Source organism: Saccoglossus kowalevskii, chromosome 3, assembly GCF_978046115.1.
Source record: "Saccoglossus kowalevskii chromosome 3, keSacKowa6.1, whole genome shotgun sequence".
In the NCBI taxonomy this organism is placed as follows: domain Eukaryota; kingdom Metazoa; phylum Hemichordata; class Enteropneusta; family Harrimaniidae; genus Saccoglossus; species Saccoglossus kowalevskii.
In genome coordinates, this window is record NC_140643.1 from 28,286,239 (window position 1) to 28,309,623 (window position 23,385).

Genomic DNA, 23,385 nt, shown 5'->3' on the forward strand with positions numbered 1-23,385 from the left:
TCCATATTAGCTCCACCATGCTGTTTCATCAAGGTACCGTCTGCTTGCCGGATCCGAGTCGTCATGGCTTCCAATGCAGGTCTCTGCATCTCAGGTATACGCTCATAATGTTTTCTTGACAACAGGGTTCCTGATGCCCCTGTATCTATTAAAAAATATCCCTGTAATCGTCCTATTCTGCCTGCCACAAATATACCACTTGTTGCCCTTGTATAGTCATGTACGGTAGGCAGGGGTCTACTTTCAGTTGCTGGGGGGGTCGCTGTATCTGATTCCTCTAGTTTTGTCTCCCCTGCCTGCGTACCCTGTCCCCTCCGTCCCTGCACCATTTTTACTGCTTGTTGGGGTTGCCTGGGCCTGTCTGCATTCCCGACCCAGCCCTGGCCCCTGGGGTTGGTCGTGATTCGTTTCCCGCATACCCGTTTGGTGGAGTTGCGCAGTTTCTCTTAATATGCCCTCGTCCTCCGCATCTGTAACACTCAATTCCCATCTGGCCCCACCTTCTTGGTCTTTTATCTTTCCCTCCACCGAATGACTGCTCTCCTATCTGGGTTGGTTGGAATTTTCCGACCCCCGTTTCTTTTATTCCTTCATTTAGTTCTACCATCTCCGAGTCACCTTCAGCATTCAGCACCCTGCCAAATTTGGGGCACCGCTCAGCCAATCTCCTTTTCTCTGACATCACGTGTGATTCAGTCTCCAATGCAGCCTGTATCGCCTGGTCAAATGTTTTTGGATTTGCTCTGAATATACCGTCTCTTATTTCCTTTTCAGGGATGGCATTCTTAAAATACTGCCTGCCTAGCCTTTCTTGGGAAGCAGGATCCATACCTGGGTAGGCCATCTCTGTTAACTCCCGTATAGCTTCACCCAATTCTTGCAAACTTTCATCTTTCTTGCGCTGTCTAATCCGCAATTCTGCCGCATATGTATCTGCTTGCCCACCGGGACCAAATCTCCTGTCCAGTCTGGTGACTAACTCCTGGTACGGTATTTCTCCACCATCTGCTTCCTGGGTCAGCACTTTTTGCGCCAGACCGGACAGACTCACTGCCAAATACCTGGACTTATGTGCCATATCCCAATTATTTACAAGTGCACATTGCTCAAAATAGGCCTTGTAATCTCTCCATGGTGTTTTCCCATTAAATTTTTCTGGAATTATATTAGGCTTCGTCACAGGATACATGCCCCTCTGCCGGAAAGCCTCCTCTCCTTTCAGTGCTTTTTCTTTGCGCAGCTTTGGTCTAACAACTGGCTCTGGATCCTCTTTTATTCCCCCAAATAAATCTGAGGTGGGGTTTGTCAGCCGTCTGCCAGTTGATTGTGCCCGGGGGTACCCAAGCCAGAGGTCATCTGCTCTGTCAGCTGGTCTCCCTCTCAATGCTGATCGGTACCGTGGTGTGGCTGTATCCAGCCTCCATGGTATATCTGTTTTCTCGGCTACTGCTGGCTTACTCCGCTTTTCCACTGTAACTCTACTGCCAGTCAACAGTTCAGCTTTACTAATTTCTTGGGTCCCATAGCCAGAGGTTGGTGTCACCTGTGGCGGCAGCTCATCCGCTTTACCCTCTGGCTGCACAACCCCCTCCTTTTCAGTCTCCTCTGGTTCTTTAAACTCTGCAATATCACCAGCTGCTGCTTGTGCAAACTCTATTTCTCCTAATGTATCAACAAAAATTTGCTGATCATCTCCCTGCTCTGTATCAGCTACTGGTTCAATCTGGATACTCTCTACTGGAATCTGCTCTGCCATATCTGGATCGGTATCTGGAGTCGCCATGATCTGCTTTCTCTGGTTCACCTCCTCTGCACCAGTTGTATCCCACCGCTGCCACCAATGTGACGTTAAATGCGGGGGGGGGCCTTTATGGGGCTACACCGTATTCAGGATTGGGGAGCTTGTTTTTAATACCGGTCTAATAGTCTTTGTCTTTGGTAGCGTGCTTATCTAATAACTCTCCTCCCTCTCAGCTCGTCCGCTGTCACGGGGTGGGGATCGTTTGGTGAATGTATATCACCACAACTGAGACTGTGCAGAGAAAGAAATATACCAGTAACGATTATAACAAATTAACACAACACAATATATACGGTTTCCTGTACTTTAATGAACAAATAACAGCAGGGGGTGGGGGTATACAGTACATAAATAGAATTAAAAAGACTTGATCGAGGCTGCAAGGAACACTCCACTCTCCGGTTAACAGCAATGTACCTGGTTGCGTTCCTTCGTATCTGGCACACTGTCTCAGCAGCTGCACTACAATTTAAACTCGTGCTCTGTGTCCAGGGAGTATCGGCAACTTCACTGCTATCTGCTGCTACTGGTAGCACCGGTACAACGGGAGTAGTTCAGGCAGTGAGCTTCAGTGGTTCCTGTTGATCAGCAGGGGTTACTGCACAGCACGTCTGCATGTGTACCACAGTATAGGGTACAGCTCACTGGAGTCAGGAATCAGCGTCTCAGGATGTTATGGGACCAAGTCAGGTTACCTTCCTGACTAAAGATTTTCCCTTATGTCTCAACTTAAATACCCTAGCTAATTTATGGCCATGCAAATAATAAAATGTATATAACGAAATGATTGGTTATCTCGAAATAGTCGACAAATCAGTGTACAGAGGATGCCAATTTTGGTAGTGGAATAAACCACTCTTAATCCAAGCTCTACCAATTTAAAGTAGGAGACTTGGGTCAATGATGTCATATCTATTTTCATTGCCAACAACACTGGGCTCAGCACATTCCAAAGTATTTCACAATCACCACACCACTATCTGGGACATACCATTATCCCAAAGGGGAAACAGGACGTATGTATATCAAATTTTGCATCCCCCCAATCCCAATCCAGCTACTGTATCAGCAGTCTAAAAATAAACATGTGCAATGAGTTGTGGCAAAGTATCCAAACATGTGTGCTTTCCACACACACATCCAGGGCTCTGTTCCCTTTTCCAAGTACTTCCCAGTTACAATTTACGTCACAATATTTTGTGACAAACCAAATCTCACCTGATTCAAAGAGTCAAAAGTTATTGAAGCTATGAATAAGTCATCGTTGCTACATTTTGAGCAATCCGGTTCAAACCACGGGCCATATAACGGTGCTTTAAGTGTAAATAATAACTATGGAATCATCCACAATGACAATTTCAGCAATAAACATGGTTTCTAAAATATTTTCAAAAGCTTAATCACGAGTGGGTCGGGACTACACATTGACGATTTTGGGGTTCTGTACAATCAGTCGTAACAGCGGGTGAACAAATCGTTGTTTGTAACAAATTATGTATGCAAAGCGCATGCTAATGCTACCAAAGCATTGCCATGTTCGTTCTTTCTTTTTCTTAAATTATTTTTAAAATTCAATACTTTTGTGTACCTATGCAAATATTGTGAGGCTTACAATATTTATGAACATGCAAGAAAGAGATTCTTCATCGTATTATACAAGTGCCGGTTTTCAACATCAACCTAAAACATCATGAACACGGGGCCATTCCCACCAGCACGTCCCCTGTAACTAGTTCGTCGTGGTGAACGACGATTATTATCATTTTATTGACAGTGACAGCATAGCCAAAGTTGCAACAAACAGACAGGGTGTTGTTGCTCCTGACGGTGGTTGGGGATGGATGGTTGTTGCTGCAAGGTTTATGACTCTATTTATCATCAAAGGGTCTCATCACTCTATTGGTTTATTCTTTGCTGCGATAATGGATCACTTTAATGAGGGTGCCGGGGATACATCATGGATGGTATCAACTCAAGTTGCTATCAGTCTCTGTATGGGTATGTTTGTTTTTAATTTAAAAGATGTCGGAAACGATTTGTATTTATAAACCAAGTATAAGATTTTTTTTTAATACTGACAGTGCTAAATTCAGCTAAATTCCCCAGTGACTGCATGTTCGGTACTATTGTACCCGTATATAAGAACAAACTATCCCACAAAATCCGAAAATTGCAGAGCGGTCACATTACTCGCCATATTTAGTAAACTTTTCCCAAGCATACTAAATAGCCTTTTAAAAGCGTGGGCGACAAAGGTTCACATTATCTCAGAATGCCAAGCTGACTTTTGGGGAGGGTATTCCACGTTTTCATACTCCGTGAACGGTGTTGTCAACTGTTCAATTCTAGGGGATTGTGGGCAATTGCCGATCTACTGTTATCACTTGACTCTTTGCAATAAGTATTGGCTCCACATTCTTGAAATGACGGATTACCGATTACCACGAAAAACCTATAACATGTGGTATAATATGAATGTAAACCTTTTACAAATGAGTTTAAAATCAGTGCGACTCAAAAAGAAAAGAATGGTGGGATCAAAACCACTGTTGTTGTCATAAGTCTCGCATTTTATATATGCCATGCATTTGAACTAAAGAATGTATATTGTTAGTATTTTCTTATGATCTAGCTGCTATCGGATCAATGTCCTACACTATGGTCAAATAAACATGGTTATTATTTTATTGGTGTTGATTGTAATTTGAAGTCATTGATGATTCTCGGACAACTTTATTAATTTAAATATTCATATTTCAGGACCTATAGCTGCTGCTCTCAGTAATCGGTTCAGTCATCGTAGTGTTACTTTCATCGGGGGAGTGATAACATCAATGTCTCTGTTTGTCAGTGCATTCGCTCCAAATATTGCATTTATTACAGTGACGTATGGGGTTCTTGTCGGTAGGTCGATATCTTTTAACCAATCATGTTCACTGCATGGCATGGAACACAGTCAGACCCATGGCTACGAATATTTTTAGTTTCGTTTTCATTATTCCACTATCTGTGCATACTTCGCACGATTCTCGTGATAACCACATAGTATTTTTGAGCATGTCTGAAGTATGTTCTATACTGCATCCTGATAAAACATTAGGGTACGATGAATAATAAAATACAAATGACAGTATCCGTTTTATGAAATGCTAATGCGTACGAATTTACCTAATAGTATACGTACAGGTAAACTAGCGTTATTTTATAGAAAACTGTTTGCAGCCAAATATTATACATGAAAGCCTGTGTTAAAGGGCGGCAGTCGTTGTGCCGCGCCCTGTTCGATATGGGACTCATGGCGACGTATACAACGCGTGTAAAATACATTCGGACACGCGCTGCGCGACGACCACCGCGTTTTAAGGTACCCTTCAAAGAACATCATCATCATCACCTCGTTAATTAGCTAAATATTGCATTTGTTTGAATACTATATTTGTAAACACCCAATCAAATTTGGATATAATAAGATAGTGTCAAAGGCATTGTCATATTTCAAATTCCGATCAATAATTGGTTCCTGCGTTCTGTTGTATTCGTATGCAAATGATTACATAAGCGCACTTGTCGCAGTGTTTGTCGTTGTGTTAGTGGTTGGCCATTGGATACTTTAGATGGCAATTAAAAAAATGGACAGGACAAATCATGGAAAATAAACCCACAATGATTCTTTTACCTTTAATTAAGTCTGAACTTTACTGCGCTGATCGCTACTATACATTGTTTACCCAAAAATCCAACATGGCTGACTCGAATTCTCCCAAATTCTCGGGAGATATTCTTGTGAGACTTTATGCAAGACTTTTTGGGACATTTTTAGACTATTTGGGAAATGTCCATGTCCATCCTTGTAGTTTTTCAGTGAAGTTATGTAGGACGTTTTCAACACTTGGTTCGACATATGCTTGCATCAAACAAATTAGTCGTCTGAAACCAGTTTTAAAATATTTACTTTCATTGGAAATGTTTCATCTATGTTTCAAACAGAATTCAGACATGTTTTGCAAGTGTTTATGTTTCATATGTTTCTGACCAATCTGGAACTTTGTTAAGGGTTATCTCTTCGCCGTTCACCAACCCCACACAAAGTATCAGTACCTGGATGGTGATTGTACATGTTTTACGTTTTAATTTTAAATGTGACGAAGTAACGATTTTGTCGTTTACAGGTGTCGGCCATGGTTTAGCACGTACTCCCTCAGCTGCTATGGTTGGTAGGTATTTTAAAAGACGCTACGCCATAGCCAATGGTATTGCTGCAGTTGGTAGTGGATGTGGTTCATTTGTCCTGGCTCCGTTACAACGATTCTTGATTAATTACTATGGATGGAGTGGCGCGTTTATTGTGGTAGCTGGGATTGCTCTGAATTTATGTATCAGTGGATTACTCCTTCGGCCAATTTATTTAGCGAAAATTATTAATGATGAAGATGAATTTAGGTTAGAGGAAGAGATTGAAGAATCTGCTGCACACGATACTGCTGATGTGACCACTAATAACGATTTGGAAAAGAAACATGTTCGCATATGGTGCTTTGAAACTTTTCTTACTGTATGTCGCCACCTAGGATTACATCTGTTCACGGATGCAATGTTTTCGATTCTAATGATAAATTCACTCTTATTCGGATTTGGAGTTAACATTCCTGCAATACATATCGTGAAACGAGCTGATAACATTGGGGTTACTAGATCGGAATCTGCTGTGATGTTGTCTGTTTTTGGGATCACGATGATGGTATCTGCAGTCACACAAGGATTTGTTGTTGATTTTTTACATTTGTGTAAAATAAAGTCGTACGGAGCTGCATGCTTCTTATTTGGAATGTGTACTCTCATCATACCCATGACAAACAACTTCATCTCTATGTGTGTTGTCATGGCAATTATGGGTGTAGCAAGAGGTGTATTTGCTGCACTGCAGGTTGTTGCCACAAAAGCTGTTGTCGGTCCCGAGAAGCTTACGAGTGGGTATGGACTTTCACTTTTCATGGTTGGACTAGGCCAATTGATAGGACCAGTAACTGCAGGTTCGTACGATACATTCTGCTTTCCATGATACTTGTTAGTTCTAAATTTATTTGTGAAAATTGTCTTTACCTGTCATCCCTTTTTCGACCTAGTTCATGCATTACTCTCTCAGAACTTGAATGATTTTTTCTATTGTTTTTTTTTTTTTATTATTATTATACAATTAACAATACATGAAAAGGAAACAGAACTAAAAGTACAACACAATCACAAATACAAAAAATTATCAGAGTAAGGTAAAGTACATAAAATTTGACCTATTCGACTGGAAAATCACTCCATTTATTAACATGATGCTCCATAATATTTTTACGAGTTGCAATATATTTTTCAATTTTATAAATATTCAACACTAAATGTTTTAATACTATGAAACTGGGTAAGGTATCTTGACACCTAGCAGTGTATATAGCCCGTTTAGCAAGTAATATAACCTGATTTGTAATAGTACTAAAATTTCCATCCCCAAGTAGTAATTGATGTTTATCTGGAAGACTGTTTAGATTTAAAAATTTGCCCCAGTTATGAAATACTTTACCCCAAAGCTCCTTTGAATATTGGCAGTCTACAAATAAATGTAGTAAAGTTTCATCTGTTTTTTTACAAAAAGTACACAGGGGAGATGATGCATAAGCTGGGGACATTTTAAATAAAATAAAATTAATATATAGAATATTTCTCAAAATTTTACAATAAAATGCACGTGACTTGGATTCTATTGTAACCTTGTACGGAAGTGCATACAATTTTTTCCAGTCTAAAGTTATAGTAGGAAACAAATTTTGGTAGTATATTTCGCTTTTCGGGGGGGGGAATTTCCTTTTAACTAGTATTTGGGAAAATATTCTCGTAGACATTTTGCTAATAACTATAATTTTACCATCACTAGGAACACTTACCGGGAGAGAACGTTTAATATGCCAAGTTTTCGGAATTGCATCCACAAGACCAAACCATTTTAAAAAAATTGTCGTGCCTTCCAAACGATTAACCAATAGATCCCAAGATAGAATTTTACCATTCTTATCATATAAATCCGTAATATAAACTATACCTATGTTATACAATTCCCTATAAAAGATAGATTTTCCTTGAATAATAATATTTTGATTGTTCCAAATAATCTCACTTGCGATTTCTTGAAGATTTTCCGGGGGTTTATGTAAATTTACTGACGACCATGCATGAAGAACAGACTCATAAAAGGGTGGCAAGTTTATCGGTAACATTTCCCTATTAAAATTACACTGGAACAACAAATTTGCTCCACCTACCGAATTAAGATACCAATCAAAAACTTGTTTCCATGGATGGTAATTTTTATCAAAAAACTTTTTATCCCAATTTGCTTTTGCTCCAACACACATGCTCAATAAATCCGGCATAGCCAAACCCCCATTTAACATATTACCAATCACAGTGTTTCTGGCGATCTTATCAGGACCGTTCCAGAGGAAATTATAAAACATCGAGTTGAGTTTAACTAATACTGATTTAGGAACGGAAATAAGGTTAAACGTATACAGTAATTTGGAAATAGCTAAGGATCTAATAACTTGTATTTTACCGAGTAAAGATAAATTACGACAAACCCAAAATTTTAAAAGCTTTCCAACTGACACAAGATATTTTTCACAATTCATTGAAGTCGCAAGATCATCGTTATATGAAAAATATATACCGACAATTTTAACACAATCTGAACACCATTTTAATTTTAAAGGTTCGTCTTTTCGGTGTCTCCAGCTACCTATCCACATTGCTTCCGTTTTATCCGCATTTACCCTCAGCCCAGATACAGTACTAAAACAGTCCAATTTGCTAAATAGTTCCGTAGCAGAAGCCAAGTCTCTAACAAAAGTGGTGAGATCATCTGCATAAGCAGTGTATTTCACTTGATTTGGACCAATCTGAATACCATTTATTTTATTATTTTCAGATATAGCATTTAGTAAAGGTTCCAAACTTAAAATAAACAAAGCAGGAGATAAAGGGTCACCTTGTCTTACACCTCGATTCATGTTAAAATACCCAGTTGAAAAGCCTTTGTTCATTACACAACTTGAGATATCAGAGTAGAAACAATGAATCCAGTTAATAAATGACTCCCCAAAATTATATTTCTTTAGAACAGCAAAAATGTATTGCCATTCCAAAGAGTCAAATGCCTTTTCAAAATCAATGCAAAATAAAATTCCAGGTATATTCCTGTCTTTTGTGTAGTTCATAAGGTCATCTATCAGACGTGCACAGTCACCTATATATCTACATTTAACAAAAGCAGACTGGAGTTCAGAAATAAGGGAGGGTAATACTTTCTCCACTCTCAAGGCAACACATTTAGCCGCAATCTTATAATCCAAATTTAACAGCGATATGGGGCGCCAATTTTTAATGTATCTGAGGTCCTTTCCTTCTTTAGGGAGTAATGATATCACTGCCTGTCTTTGTGTAATTGATAATTTACCCACCTCATACCCATAATTCAATGCTTTTTTCTATTGTTACCATTGTTAAGTGAAACTGTATTTGCTCTTTGGGCCAATGGCCCTTTGCTTTGCAATAAATATACTAAATAATTATACTAAATACTCATGCATTACTAACTCGATGACTTGACTGTGCATTTCATTTCAATATTTGGTATATTTATTCTCGGTTGCTGTGCTGGGCAATTAAACAATAATCTAAATATAGTTAAAAGAGGCAGGTATAATATTGTGATAATCTAAGACAAGTACCAACAGTGACATTATTACTTGTACAGTGACTTAACTTGCATTAGGAATTCATTAAAAAGAATGCTTTTGTATTTTTTTCGCCAGGTTATCTATATGATGTTACTGGGAATTATGATGCGTCTTTTTATTTCGGAGGATGTTGTATCATTGCCAGCGTGTTGATTCTAATGGTAGGACAGTATGTAGTCGATCATAAACATAAGAAAAAGCAAAGACAACATACTGAGTTGCGAGGAATTGAATACAGCCATTCTAAGGCTAAGGAGTCAGTTACTTGTCGGAGTTTCACGGATGCTATGCAGAAAAAAGATAGTAAAAGCAGTGATAGACCTGAATGTGACGAACTTCTAGTTGATAAAAGCGAATCAAGTGTGTGACCAAATGCTTTATGATCGATATATTAACATATTTAATTATGTTGTCACTTGTGTACTGAGATAGATGCGTGCGATCACAGGTATACGTCATATATTGAACAATATGACAAATGGAAGACAAGTGGAAATACACAGTGGACAAAAACCACTAGTTTCCTTCATATGGATTTTAAGTTGTTATATATTACTATTTGCATGCATCATCAGTGTATACTATGTTGTTAATTGATATGAGATTGCTGAACAAAATAAGCCAGGTAGCGTTCATGTACGTGTGAAAAATAGTCTTGATTTGCGTATACCTTTCTGGTATATAACTGTCAAACCTTGGTCACAAAAAGAGATCACATGATCACATACAATCACTCTACTAGTCCATAATTAATATATTTTACTAAAATAGCATAATTTGAAATTTACTATATGTGAACTTTGAGCGACGTGTTATGAAAAGCTACTGATTTGAGTCTGGTTTTCGCGTATCTGTTGACAGACTTGGTTAGCTGGTTACTAGTGAATGGCTGTGTTATATCTGACATCATTTAGGCTCATGCGAGGTTCTGGACGGAACTTGACTCAGTGATTTGGAACTAATTACGATATAATCGTCGCCATTCGGACTACTATTTCTGAGAGTTTGGTATTTGTAGTTTATTAATATAATGAACGATTAATCAGTAGATATGACGTGTCCAGTACTTAGTGTGATTGGCTATGTGCAAGTTGAATGTGTGAAGGTTACACCTTATGTCTTTCAACTTCTTTGTAATTGGTTAAGTTTTGATACGTAATAAACAGGATAAGTCCTTGGGCCCAGAGAGCTCCACGAGGCGAGAGAGTCTTGGTCAGTCCTGGGCAGAGTCTCCAATGAGGCAGTTTGCCTTGAGGCGTTCTCGATGTGGCTAAAGACTAGCTATTGAAACGTATTTCGCTGTGTGCGTCTATTTGACTGTAAAGCTTAAGTGACTTTCCCGGTCCGGTACCTCAAGCAGACGTGACGTAGAGACGACGAATTTCCACCATGACACTGCTATCATACAAATGTAAAATACATCAAGAAAATCATTGGTAACTTTTAAGACTACCATCTAATTTCTACCCTGAGATGGTAATGATAAGTCATGTTCCAAGACCTGGCTCATGGACTAGTTTATGGCAGTTGTAGAAATGAAATAATCCTGATAACCCATTTGTTTCAATTCATCAAATGTAGGGTAAGGTTGAGCATACTAAGTATGCATCCAGGTACAAGATCGTCATTCCCCTACAATTGAATTACCGTACTACAAGTAGAGAAGACTAAGATCCCAAACTGGTTTCTAATATATCCAAATATGAAGAATGGATAAAAATAGTTTGAATGTTATTACAAAAAAAAAGTTCACAACTGAGTCAACAACAACTTACCTGTTCCTCACATATTGTTCATTGAACACTATATAATTTGCTCATTAATAATTCAAGTATAATTATATTTGGTGTATGATTTGCATTGCTAATTTTATCAAATTCGCAATTGAATAAGGGCTGTACTTTAAACCTCACCCTTGACCATCTTTGAAAAACTCCAAACTTTGCACATGTTTAGTTGGGAGGTATGGTCAATTAACAATCACGATGAAACATTAATCAGCCATATCTTTATATGAATACAATCATCATATCAATACCACGTTATTGGTTGTCTAGGTTAATGGAAAGGAATGTATAGCCATATCAATGATGCACAAAAGTAGTATAAGCTTTAAATAAATAACACTGGATTCTGTTTCCATATCCATTGCTGAATGGTATACTGGTTTCGTGATCATTATAAACGCAAAGTACTACAAAGTCACATAAATATCCTGCATGATTTATTCACACAATTAACTTGAACAATTGGGCAAGTAAGTTCAAATCAGCCAAATGTTTTTAAAAAAATCTACAATATTTACAGAAAGAGATCATTTCATTCAATTTGTTTATCCTGTACATTTATTTGAAAAAAAACAAAAAAATCATTATTATTCCCTCTTTTAATACATAAACGTAGCAAACATGTATTATCAAAACTGGTATATGTCAGTTGTAATAATAAAACAGTGTAGAAATTGCAATGTTTTCATTTTAGAAATTGTTTAAATTTCAATAGGTTTCACTACAGGTTTCCTGATGTGTCTCATACTTGAACCAGCATCTTGGGGTTTGAATGGTGCATTGGAACCGTATGGTCTAGGTACAGGAAGCTCAGAGTCATCATCAGGTATATAAGCATTGGGTCTTGGCTCAGCAGTTGTTGTCATGCCACCAGCTAAAGTGTATTGTTCTTCTTCTTCTTCCGTCTGTAGGTGAATAAAAAAAACACAATGATATCAGTATTATATACTTTATTTTATATCAGCTGCAATTTGACAGATCACCATGATATACAATGTATAAAATCAGGGATTTAGGGACATTTGCAATTTATATGACTAGTATTAAAAGTTTTAAACATTGTATGTCAACTTTAAACGATATTACTAGTATTTAATTGCAATTTAATAAGGCCACAATAAAAAAAGCATAATGGCCACCAGTTGGCCATACATACTGAATAGAATCATGAAAAAATAATTTGCATAAGTTTGGTCTCTATCGGAAATTTGAATGAAATATACACAGTCACCTCATTAATATCCATGCAATTAAATACTAGTAATATGCAGATGTAAAGTAAGATTTGATAAATGTTATGATAAAACTGATTAGCAGTCAGATGTATTGTATCTGACCATGAAGAGCAAAATGCATCAGCAACCTAGTGTATGTACATTTATGTAAAGTTGGAAGACGAATTTTGAAAAAATAAATCAGTCCAGACATATCCAAGTTGTTGACGGGTTCAATTATCAATAACATACCCAACCTGTTAATACAAGTCGTATAGGGAATGTTATAACAAAAATCTTGAATCTGTTTACAATGGAAATTCATATGTATTCATATGAGTGCAAGTTAGAACAAAATTGGTCCATCCTTATGTGAGAAAATGGCAGCGACAAGACATCAACAATAATCCCTGTTTTCTCTCAAAGTCATTGTACAAAACCAATTAGTAAATAGCTGAGACAACACTAACCATTCTTCTATACTCTCTTTCTCGTCCTCTTCGCATTTCATCCCTAATCATCTTTTCCCATTCTATCGCTGCTTCCTCAGTTGGTGCTTCTCCTTGCTCCATGCGAATGTAAGCTTGCTCAAGAATTGCTTCATTAGACTTCAAATCTTGCTGCATTTTCATAGCCTGAGCCTGATTCATGGAGAGTTCCGAAACTTTTGCCATCATCTTTCGAGTTACTTCCTTGATCTTCGCTTGGAATTCATTAACCTTGCAAGCAAATGAGAAATAAACTTACATACAAAATATAATGTGAATGTCACAAAGCAAAAGCTTTAAATATATGTTGCTGTAGTGCAAACAGATAGTATAAACAGTATAATGAACTACAGAACTACCTTTTTGGCTAAGTTCAGTGTATCAAGCTTGCCAGATTCTGCTTTGTTTCGAACCCTTTCAGATAGTCTGGTAACTTGTTCAAACACTAGGTCCTTCTCCAAGAGTTGTTCTTCTTTATCTGATAACCTGATTTCAAGCTGAGGAATACAACAACATGAATAGACAAATGAATTCTTATTTTCAGCTAATTGCAAGATCCTGCATTACGAGTGAAATTAAACGTGAATTGGATTCAACAAATGCAAAACTATTCCCTGGGTCATTCCATGCTTAATAATGTGCTATACACATTTGATGATGGTCAATTTAGATGAAGGATATCTCAATGCAATATTCCTCTCAGAAGATAGGAATTTGGACCATTTTCTAATTCTAATTCAAAATCAAATCATTTGATTCTTCTGACAGACTGTCGATCTGTGTTTTTCCCACATTACGCAATATCACGCAGTGAGAGGAAAATCACCTATCAAGAGTTCTACAAAGAAAATCAATCTTGCATGAATTAACATGCCATCTGATGTCTGACCACAGCAAAATGTTCTTACTTCTTCAATTTTGTTGTTGAGATCATGTGGAGTAAGATCTTTTCCTTCCAACAGTCTAACTCTATCCTCATTGTAAGGATTCTCTAGTTCTCTTTCAAGTTCAGCCATGCGATCTTGACACTGTGACAGCTGCAACACAAACGAATAAATACATAAATTTGATTACACATTTGGTAAATTACAAATACAGAAATGAAAATAGTGTTTCTAATAGGAAAGTAGACAATAAAATACAAACATTATTTAGTAAAGTGTGATGTAATTATATACTTATTGTTACTTTGACTTCAGCTGAGATGAGTCAAAATTATATATCAATCTGATATATTGAGTAAAGATTAATGACAATCACAACTTGGTGAATGTCTTGAATGAACATCTCCTGATGTATCTATTTAGTGACACATTGTCACAGATTGGCGATCCTACTGATTTCCTTGTTTGTTTGTTATACCAACTATTTTATGCGGTATTTTATCAGGTCTCAATTATCAGTTTCACAATGACAAAAAAGATGGAACCATTTATGGAGAGCAGAACAATCAATCTTAAACAAAGAATCTATCTACTTGTACTACTGGTATGTATTTTGTACTGTACAGTATAATTGACATATATTTAGGATATACTCCAAACATGATTCAATTACATCTGGATGTAATCTCATATCTCATGCAGTTGAGATTTATATCATAATGTATATAGATATGGTAATATATCGCATATACAACAAATATGGTATGTTTTATCTGCACTGGTATTTACTGAATAAAAAAGAAACAGCACACAGACATTGTACGTACCTGAATCTGTAGTGTAACAAGATCATTATCCAAAGATCTTTTATTGGGAAGAGACTTCCATAAAAGATGTATTGCTCTTTTCTCCTCTGCTAAATTCATCTTGATAAAACGAATTTCTTCTTCTCTTGATTGTAATTCCATATCACCTTTGCGGATCATATCATCCTGGATATTGACTTTCTCATAGAATATGCAAACTTCCTCGTTTCTTTCTATGAGTTGTACACCTCTGTGAAAAATGTAATTAAAGGGTTATTCTCAAGCTGCAATGCTATACAGGGGTTCAGGTTATCATAATACAATCTATCTTTATAAAGTCATGTTTATTATACATATATGTTTGTCCCATATTATATACGGAACCTAGCTTACATGAATATGCATTGCAATGGTGTAAGATGACACCTACCTATCATTTCTATGTTGTACGGCAGTTTCATATCTTTTCTTAAGTTTCACCATTTGTTCCTCAGCTTGGTTTATCATCTGGTTAAGCTTATTTATATCCATTCTCTGTTGATTTCGTTTCTCTTTATTCTCGGCTTCCAGCCTGTTCTGCTTAGCAAACTCATTCCTTAACTGGTCTCTTATTACCACTGCATTCACATGCTTCAGTCGTGCCTTCTGTAACTGCCTAGGGAATGCAAAATCAAAAATAGATTAGACTTTAGGCTAAATTACATTTGTTTCAGCTACATCATACTTGCAAAACATTAAAACGCAGCATTTGTCGCTCCACGTTGTGTTCGATATGGAACCTTTATCGACGTAAACAACATGTATAAAATACATTGTTTACACTAAATTCATGTGCTAAATTGCTTCAAATTACTTTAAATGCAAATGGTGTAAACAAAGAAACTCTATGACATAAATGGGGGATACAAAGTCAGTTGAAAGAATGTTTTTGAGAACACAGATGTTGATTTGAATAATATTGCCTTCACCCATATACATCATTCAGATGTCACAGAAGTGGAACTATACTTTTAAACTAACCTTTCTTTTGAGTTACTTGATGTTCTCAGGATCTCTATTTCATTCTGCAGGATTTTTATTTTCTCTCTCATCTCTGCAGCTTTTTGCGTACTGGTTTGTATTAGGTTGACACACTTGTTCCTTTCATTTTTAATGACATCATACATCTTAGCAAACTCCTTAAGTCTGTATAAACAATAATAAGAAAAGTCTGTGTGTATTTACTGTCCAGTTTTATTTTAGCCAGCCAGTTCAACAGAAGGTATAAAAGATTGTTGGACATTCATGCACTGAGCCAATTATGCTAAAATTTTCTTTTTAATATCTGCATATTTCTACACACCTTACTGTCATTTCTTTATATTTCTTCTTATTGTCTAATATTGATAGTTTTTTAGTTTTTAAGTCCTCTATTGCCCTATGGAATCTAAGCTCAGCTCGCATGAAATCCCTGGCTTTTTGTTCTCTTTCATCAGCCTTGATTGCAGCCAATCTTGTCAATTCCACTACCTCTATTCTGAGATCACTCTGCTCATACAGAAGTCTCTCTTCTTCAGCAATGCTCTGTTCCACTTTGACTTGTTCCACTGCAGTGAGCGAGTTCTGCGGCAAGAAGAAAAGATATAATAAACAAAAGCACCATACTTGCAACATATCTCTGGATTGTCACAAAGTGAAATGAAAAACAAATAATTCACAAGATTGTCAAATTGCTAGTTGTGAGTGACTGCAAGCCCTGTAGAGTAAGATATCAATATTAACAAATAATTCAATTCAGTAAATTATTTGAAAAAAAAATGCCCGGCGACATTTATCAGCTGGCTACTATGGTATGATTATACCGGTATAAATCAGATGTATCTGTCACCAACATTTCTAAATATTATACAAACTCGGTTTGCATCTTTTTGTGAAAACACAACACAGCTATCAGATTATTTTTATGTCTTCACAGTCAAATTAGATTAAAAGTGTGCATAAACGAAACAATACAACCAAGTATACTGCAATCGACCTTACCTGTTGAGCAAGCATTCTCTTAGTAGAATCAACTTCTCTTTGCAATTCTTTCCTTTTGTCAAATAGTGCCCCATCATCTTTTGGAGCGGCATCTGCTTGTGATTTGACTTTATCATGCACTGACTGCGTGTGCAGCAAATTTTCCAGCGCCACTTTCAGCTGCAGATCAGTTTTCTTATGATTTCTCAAGTCACGATCCCTCTCTCTCTGTTTCCTTGCGTGAAGATCATGTTGGTTTTTCTTTTCAAGGTGAATGTGTCTAAGACTGAGATCCAGAGTAGCTCTATCAAAACAAAAAAAGACAGACAGGGTATCAAAACAAATGCCTTTGTGGCCTCCGGAAATTTCAAGCCCTGGTCATCACATCTGCTATTCAAATTATTCGGTATTCCAAAGTTACAGATCCATGCATTATTAAAAAGATAAATCATGAAATCACATACCTGTCACCTAAGTAGACTGCCTCTCTTTCCTTGGCATATTCATAATCTTTCATCAGACCATCAAATTCACGTTGTTGTGCTTCCACTTTTCCCCTCTGCTTCTCCAGCTCTTGTTCCATGTCAAATTTGTCATCTTCCAAAGTAGTTTGTTTAGTGTCATACATCTGTAATGCTGTTTTAAGTTCTGTATACTGTTCATTTAGCTCTGTCAGTTTCTTGTCTACTTCACTACAAACCAATAACAAGTGTAGACAAGTTATGTTTAATGTCTTGATTATTCATACAAACAGCATGGCATATATAAAGTATAACATGAATACTATCGTATATTCACTGTATGCATCATCCACTGGTACATGTAAAACTGACAGTGTTCACATCTACTTATGACAGAGAGAAATTGTCTTCAATGTAAAAAGAAATGATCTGGTTCACTGCTTATTATTAAGTGAAAAATGTGTTTGTTGTTCTTAAATGTCAATCCTTTTTTTTCTCCCATATAGTAGTATGAATTAATAACCAATGAATCAATAGTCATTGGTTAAAATAAAGAAATCAAGTGAATTATTGGCTAAAATTACTTGCCACTAGTAATCAACTGAAACAGTAAGTGTGTCACGTTGAATTGTATTGTTCTAATAAAATGTCTTCCTTTAAAAGATATTTATAGTTTGTACAATCTAGGATGGCAAACTGGTTAAAAGTTCAACACAACATGTCGTAGCAAATGTATGTTCTGTACTGATGCCAAAAATGTCAAAAAAATGTTGTGGTTATTTCATTTTGACAAATCATCATATTTTCTACAATATACAAAGCAACCAGTTTTTGTACTTGTTCTTTACAAATCAAACACACTGCATTCCATGACCGCAGAATATTTTGAGAACGTATAAATCACCAGCATCAAACCAAGCATTGCATAAACTATTAATATGCAAATTATAATTTTCATTTGTTTGTTTTTCTAAAAGTTGTAATTTGTAAACAAGTTTCAATTAAAGAAAAGACAAAAAAATAGTGAATAACTATCTATAACTGTAGTCAGTGTGTATATAGCTTGACATTTTCACGAATACAAATGCTAGAATATTGTATGCAAATTCAAATGCAAATTAGGCCACCCACCAGCAACTGTGGATTGTGCTGCAATAACAATTACTATGAAAACTAATGCAGTAGTAAAATAATTGTTATTTCAAGAGTGCAAATTAATAAGATAAAAATCAACATCATCAGAGAGAATTTAACATAGGCAACGACAGTGTAAAGCAGCAATCCAATCATATGAATTGGGTAACTCTTGACATGTCACATCCATATATGGTAGCGATAAACTTTCAACTTTTCAACAACATGACACTGTCAGAGCAATGCTTTCTAATAATCCTATGTGCATTTTTTTTCTTGCCACTCAAGTTTTGTTCATGTCAGTAAAAAAGATTGACGTCCATGTTTTGTTGAAATTCTGTAGAAGTGATGAATACATCAAAGGATGTCACATTTTACAACATATTTTTTTAATTCGTTGACAATAATGATTTTTGTGATATGTTTTGCATAAAAGTATGAATTTAAGGAAACAAATTTAAATCTTTTTTTTGAACACCAAGATTTAGAAATTTTTACGGTACTGTTTGTTGATCAATTCTATGGAAAGCTGGTCCGTGTTGAATCACAGATGTGCAATTAATTACTATACTATACTATTATTATCCAGCAAAAGTCATATGATATATGACTTTTTCATATTATGTCACAGAGCAAAATTTTGAGATATGAAGAGATAATCCCACTATGGAAACCAGTGTAGAAATGCCAATTTTGACCGATTTCCATAATATTTTTGACTTTCGTATCTTGAAAAATTGTCTGATGACCCAAATTTATTCCATACATATTCATACCATTAAAGAAATTACATACCGTAATAGTCCTAAGAATCGTTTGAGTTTCATAGGAATGATCCCAGTGTGAAAGGGCAACAAAAACAAGCATAAATATTTGCATTTTTTGATGGATACTGATTTACATGATACTGTAAATACATTAATTAATTCATTGGTTTTTAAATTTGCTATTTTCACAGATAAGTAAAATTTGCTGAACGTATAGAACACATTGTTTTTCTGCCAAGTTCAAGGACTTAAAATCCAGTGAAATTACTTAAAATATAAAAATAGTGAAATTGTATTCCAGTGAAAACGAATGGTTTCACACAATGTGTAACGCAATGTGCGACGTCCAAAACTTACTTCCTATGTTTGTTCATCCGATCCATTTCTTTAATATACTGCCCTGGTAACGTCTGCACAGACACAAGTTCACCTTTCAAATTCTCCTGTTTTTCAATCTCTTTTTCAAGTTCTTTTACCTCAACATCAACTACTCTATTTTTGTTTTCTAACTCTTCCCTCAAGTTTTTTGCTTCCAGCTGTCTTTGCGCTATTTCTACTTTTAGCTCTTTTATGTTCTTTTCAAGTTCTTTTGTCTGCTTATCAATTTCTTCTTTCTTGGGCATACGTGAGTATTCCCTTTCCAGCATCTTATTCTCTTCTTGTAAACTGCAAACAACAATATTTTATTTACATTAAAGTTGCTTCACTAAGCATATATTTGTGTCAATGTTGTAATATTCAATATTATTATACATCTGTCACCGTAATGCAAAGTTACATCGTGTCATAATTTTGCAGTATTTTATGGGGTATTTTCATCCCACCATATTAGGAAATGCGAATTCCAAATATGGAATGATTACGCGCCTACTCTAATAATAAAAAAACATTTGAGTTTGACCAGACTCCACACAAAGAAGTTCGCTGATTCTGTTCTAAACTTTTTGGATTTCGCCATTCCCATGATGTATCCTTGGAAGGAAAAGATGTATAATAATAAGGTTATTACGAGGATACCTCAAAGTATGCACTCAGACAGTACACCGGTCACATCGACCTTCGCTACGCGACAATCGATACTCTCGCTGTACTGTCTTCATGCATACATTGAGGTATCCTCATAATAACCTCACATTATTATTCCATATTAAATAATTAGCATAAATTAGTATATGATTCATAGTTCTGATTTAGTTGTTATAGGACAAAAACAGGTTAAACATTGTAAAGCATTTTCACTAACAAAGTAATAGTAAAAAACTACACATATCTATAGAATTACATTAGCTATGTCCACACATCATGCTATATTAATACATGAATTTGATTGATCTCCCACTTTTTATACTGTTCTATATATCAATATAACAAGCAATATCATTTTGTTTGATGGCGTTTAGAATGTTACAACCCCCTTCGGCTCATTGTATAAGTGAATTAGGGATCTTCCATTAATATAAGGATTGTGTCTGAACACAGTTATTTTAGGGGTTGTTAAAGTGTACACTGAACGATAAATTCGTCAAAGATATTATTGAAATACGGCTCACAGTGATTCATGGATCCTCCATTAATATAAGGATTGTGTCCGAACACAGTTATTTTGGAGGTTGTTCAAGATTTAACTTTCAAATACTGCAGAATAATTAATGTAATACCTCACCTTTCAATTTGAAAATCATACTGGAAATTTCTCTCCTCGGTTTCATCATATTCATTCCTATGTTTGAGTAGTTGGGTTCTAAGTTTTGTGACTTCTGTATTAGAGCTTTCAGGGAAGTTGTCAGCCTTTTCTAGTTCCAATCTTTGCCTTTCAAGTTCAGCAGTAAAGTCCTTGGCTTCCTGAAGCAACGTTGATTCTGAGTCGCGAGTTCTGTAAAGATAATAAACAGTGAAATAATTCCAGTAGTTCTTTCTTGACTATTCCTAGTTTAATTACAAATAAAATGAGTACTTTTTCCTTCATTATGTTAATTGATGTAGCAGGTACTTGATACTGACATTCTATATTTTAATAAATCCACTCACTTGGCTAAGGTCTTATACAACTCAGTATATTTGGATTTCAATAAAGCAACTTTTGTACCAGTTAGACGACCTTCTTTAAAAAGCTAAAAAATAAAGAAAATATGCAATAATCAGTTTATTTTATTTATAATGTCTATGGTTACATACATGCAAAGTAGCAGGAGATTTGAAGGGCCAAAACGAGCATTGCCTTAGATGCCCCACCTGACTGCTTTAGTGCCTGTAAAAATAGTCAGGTAATTCCTTCACAATTTAAACAAGTTCATAGTATTATTATCAGTTTTGATGACTATCAGAATTACAGAGCCTAAAACCTGAAGCAGACTTTTTAATCATGTTCATGCATATTTTGATAACTGGGATACAGTCTCAGATTGTCATGGAAAGTAGACATTTGCCAAATATTATCCACATATTAATTATCCTTTTCATTTTAGGCAACTTTTTACAAAATGTTTTATCATTGTTTTTTGTAGATAAAACTTCCTTCGACATCACTCCTTATTAGCATAAATTAGCGTATTATGAACATAGTTCTGTAATACTGTAAAATACTTTATTTTAGCTGAAATTAATTTTCACTGAAAACACTTCTTAGGTGTTTTGTATGGAATTTATTTCACTGATTTTTGACGATTTGAATATAAAATATAGAAAAAAAGGTTTATTCGCTGGATTTTATTTTCACTGAATCATTCCTTCAGCGAAAATAGCGAAAATTAATTCCAAGCGAAAATAAAGTGTACAGTATTATGAGTTGGCCGTGCGATGGAAAGGTTATCATCTGATATCACTCATTCATAGAGCTAGTTGACACTCAAATCAACCAGCTCTACAAACAGACCGATAAATATGATATATAGTAGATAATATTTGGTAATCGTTGTCCTAAGTAACTAATAACATTTCTAGACGTTTTGAGCAATGGCTCTTTATCGATAGCATACGATCACATCCTACTTTACTTCTATGCTCAAAACATCAAAATAGTGAAATTAAATGTCAGTGAAAATAAATGGTTTGACAGAGGTTTCGAATATTTCAAAGGAGATTGGTAACTATTGAAGCTCAGAATATTTGTTAACAACATGAAGAATACATACCTCATCAAGGCATTGGAAAGCTGGACTTGCTGACACTTCAACTTGACTTTCTTCTTGCAGAACAACTTTAGGCGCAGCCGGTGTAATTGGTGCCTCATATGGCACAACTTCACGTGGTTCGGTTTCACCCTCATCTCCACTGTGTTCAGCACTCATATTGAAGATGTTGTTGTATAGTTATTCAATCTACAAAGGAACAAAGTAATTTATATATTTTTTTTTTTTTTTTTATGTTAGATTAGGTTTTTCTGGAACCCTATTCAATGAAAGATATTCAGTGAAGACACAAATGAAAGAACTACACAATATATATGTTATTATCAAATAGAAAAACCTAATTTTAAAAATTTTATCCTAATAATAAAATACCTCCACCATGATAGCGCTGCGAACACACAGGCAGCCTTCACGTGTCTAAGTACTAGTAAATAATATAATTATTTGGTATTATTATGTGGGAGCAAAGACAATCGTACTACATATGTATTACAACATTCATAATGATACTGATTATTTTGACCATGTACGTCCATGTTTTGACATAGGGGTGGTATTCACGTTAGAACTTCACGGCATTCCAACACAACGGTGTGTTTGGGGTACCGACAAGGTCCCGAAAAAAACAATCACCTCCACAATGACAGACGGAGCTACTGCCATGAAAGATTGAACTTGGACAAGAATATGAACGTAAAACTAAACGATTTACTTGCACACCTATAATCATAAAATGGCTTCTTAATCCAAAAAAAACATTACCACATAATACAACACATGGTGTCCGCTGATGCTATTTTCATATGATCGGCAGAGTTTTAGCAATAAATCTCGATTTAGTGACCTGTGGGCGACTGTATAGACGTCCAGCTCTATCGATTCCATACGAAGTTCCGATCGTTCGGTGTCTGTAACCACACAATATTCCAATAGATCGTATACTTACAGATTATATTTGCAAATATGCCATTAGCTAATGATCTTCTCTAACTGTGTGTGGGCTATTATAGCCCTGATGTTGCTGAATTTTGATGAAATACAACAGAAATGTATAAAAGAGTGTCCAAAAATGGCTTACCAAAACGTAAATACGAAGTTACCAATAGCTACGAACTCGTTACGGGTTTTTATAAACA

At 35.8% G+C, this 23,385-nt stretch overlaps 2 protein-coding genes across 2 annotated transcripts; one reads left to right on the forward strand and one right to left on the reverse strand.

Annotated features, from left to right (window-relative positions):
• The first annotated feature begins 3,723 nt into the window (after positions 1-3,723).
• On the forward strand, positions 3,724-9,950 carry LOC144351891 (monocarboxylate transporter 12-like). Its single transcript, XM_078009147.1, has 4 exons — positions 3,724-3,799; positions 4,562-4,705; positions 5,971-6,831; positions 9,658-9,950. Exons 1-4 carry the CDS (start codon positions 3,724-3,726, stop codon positions 9,948-9,950), a joined length of 1,374 nt encoding a protein of 457 aa, XP_077865273.1.
• Positions 9,951-11,784: 1,834 nt separating this feature from the next.
• Positions 11,785-23,348, reverse strand: LOC100376818 (coiled-coil domain-containing protein 146-like). Its single transcript, XM_006816303.3, has 15 exons — positions 23,196-23,348; positions 22,253-22,438; positions 21,150-21,232; positions 20,785-20,994; positions 19,479-19,787; positions 17,224-17,451; positions 16,781-17,063; positions 16,104-16,363; positions 15,782-15,946; positions 15,192-15,416; positions 14,783-15,011; positions 13,980-14,108; positions 13,431-13,568; positions 13,054-13,302; positions 11,785-12,274 (listed from the first exon to the last, which is right to left on the reverse strand). Exons 2-15 carry the CDS (start codon positions 22,406-22,408, stop codon positions 12,071-12,073), a joined length of 2,868 nt encoding a protein of 955 aa, XP_006816366.1. The 5' UTR covers positions 22,409-22,438; positions 23,196-23,348; the 3' UTR covers positions 11,785-12,070.
• Positions 23,349-23,385: the final 37 nt, after the last annotated feature.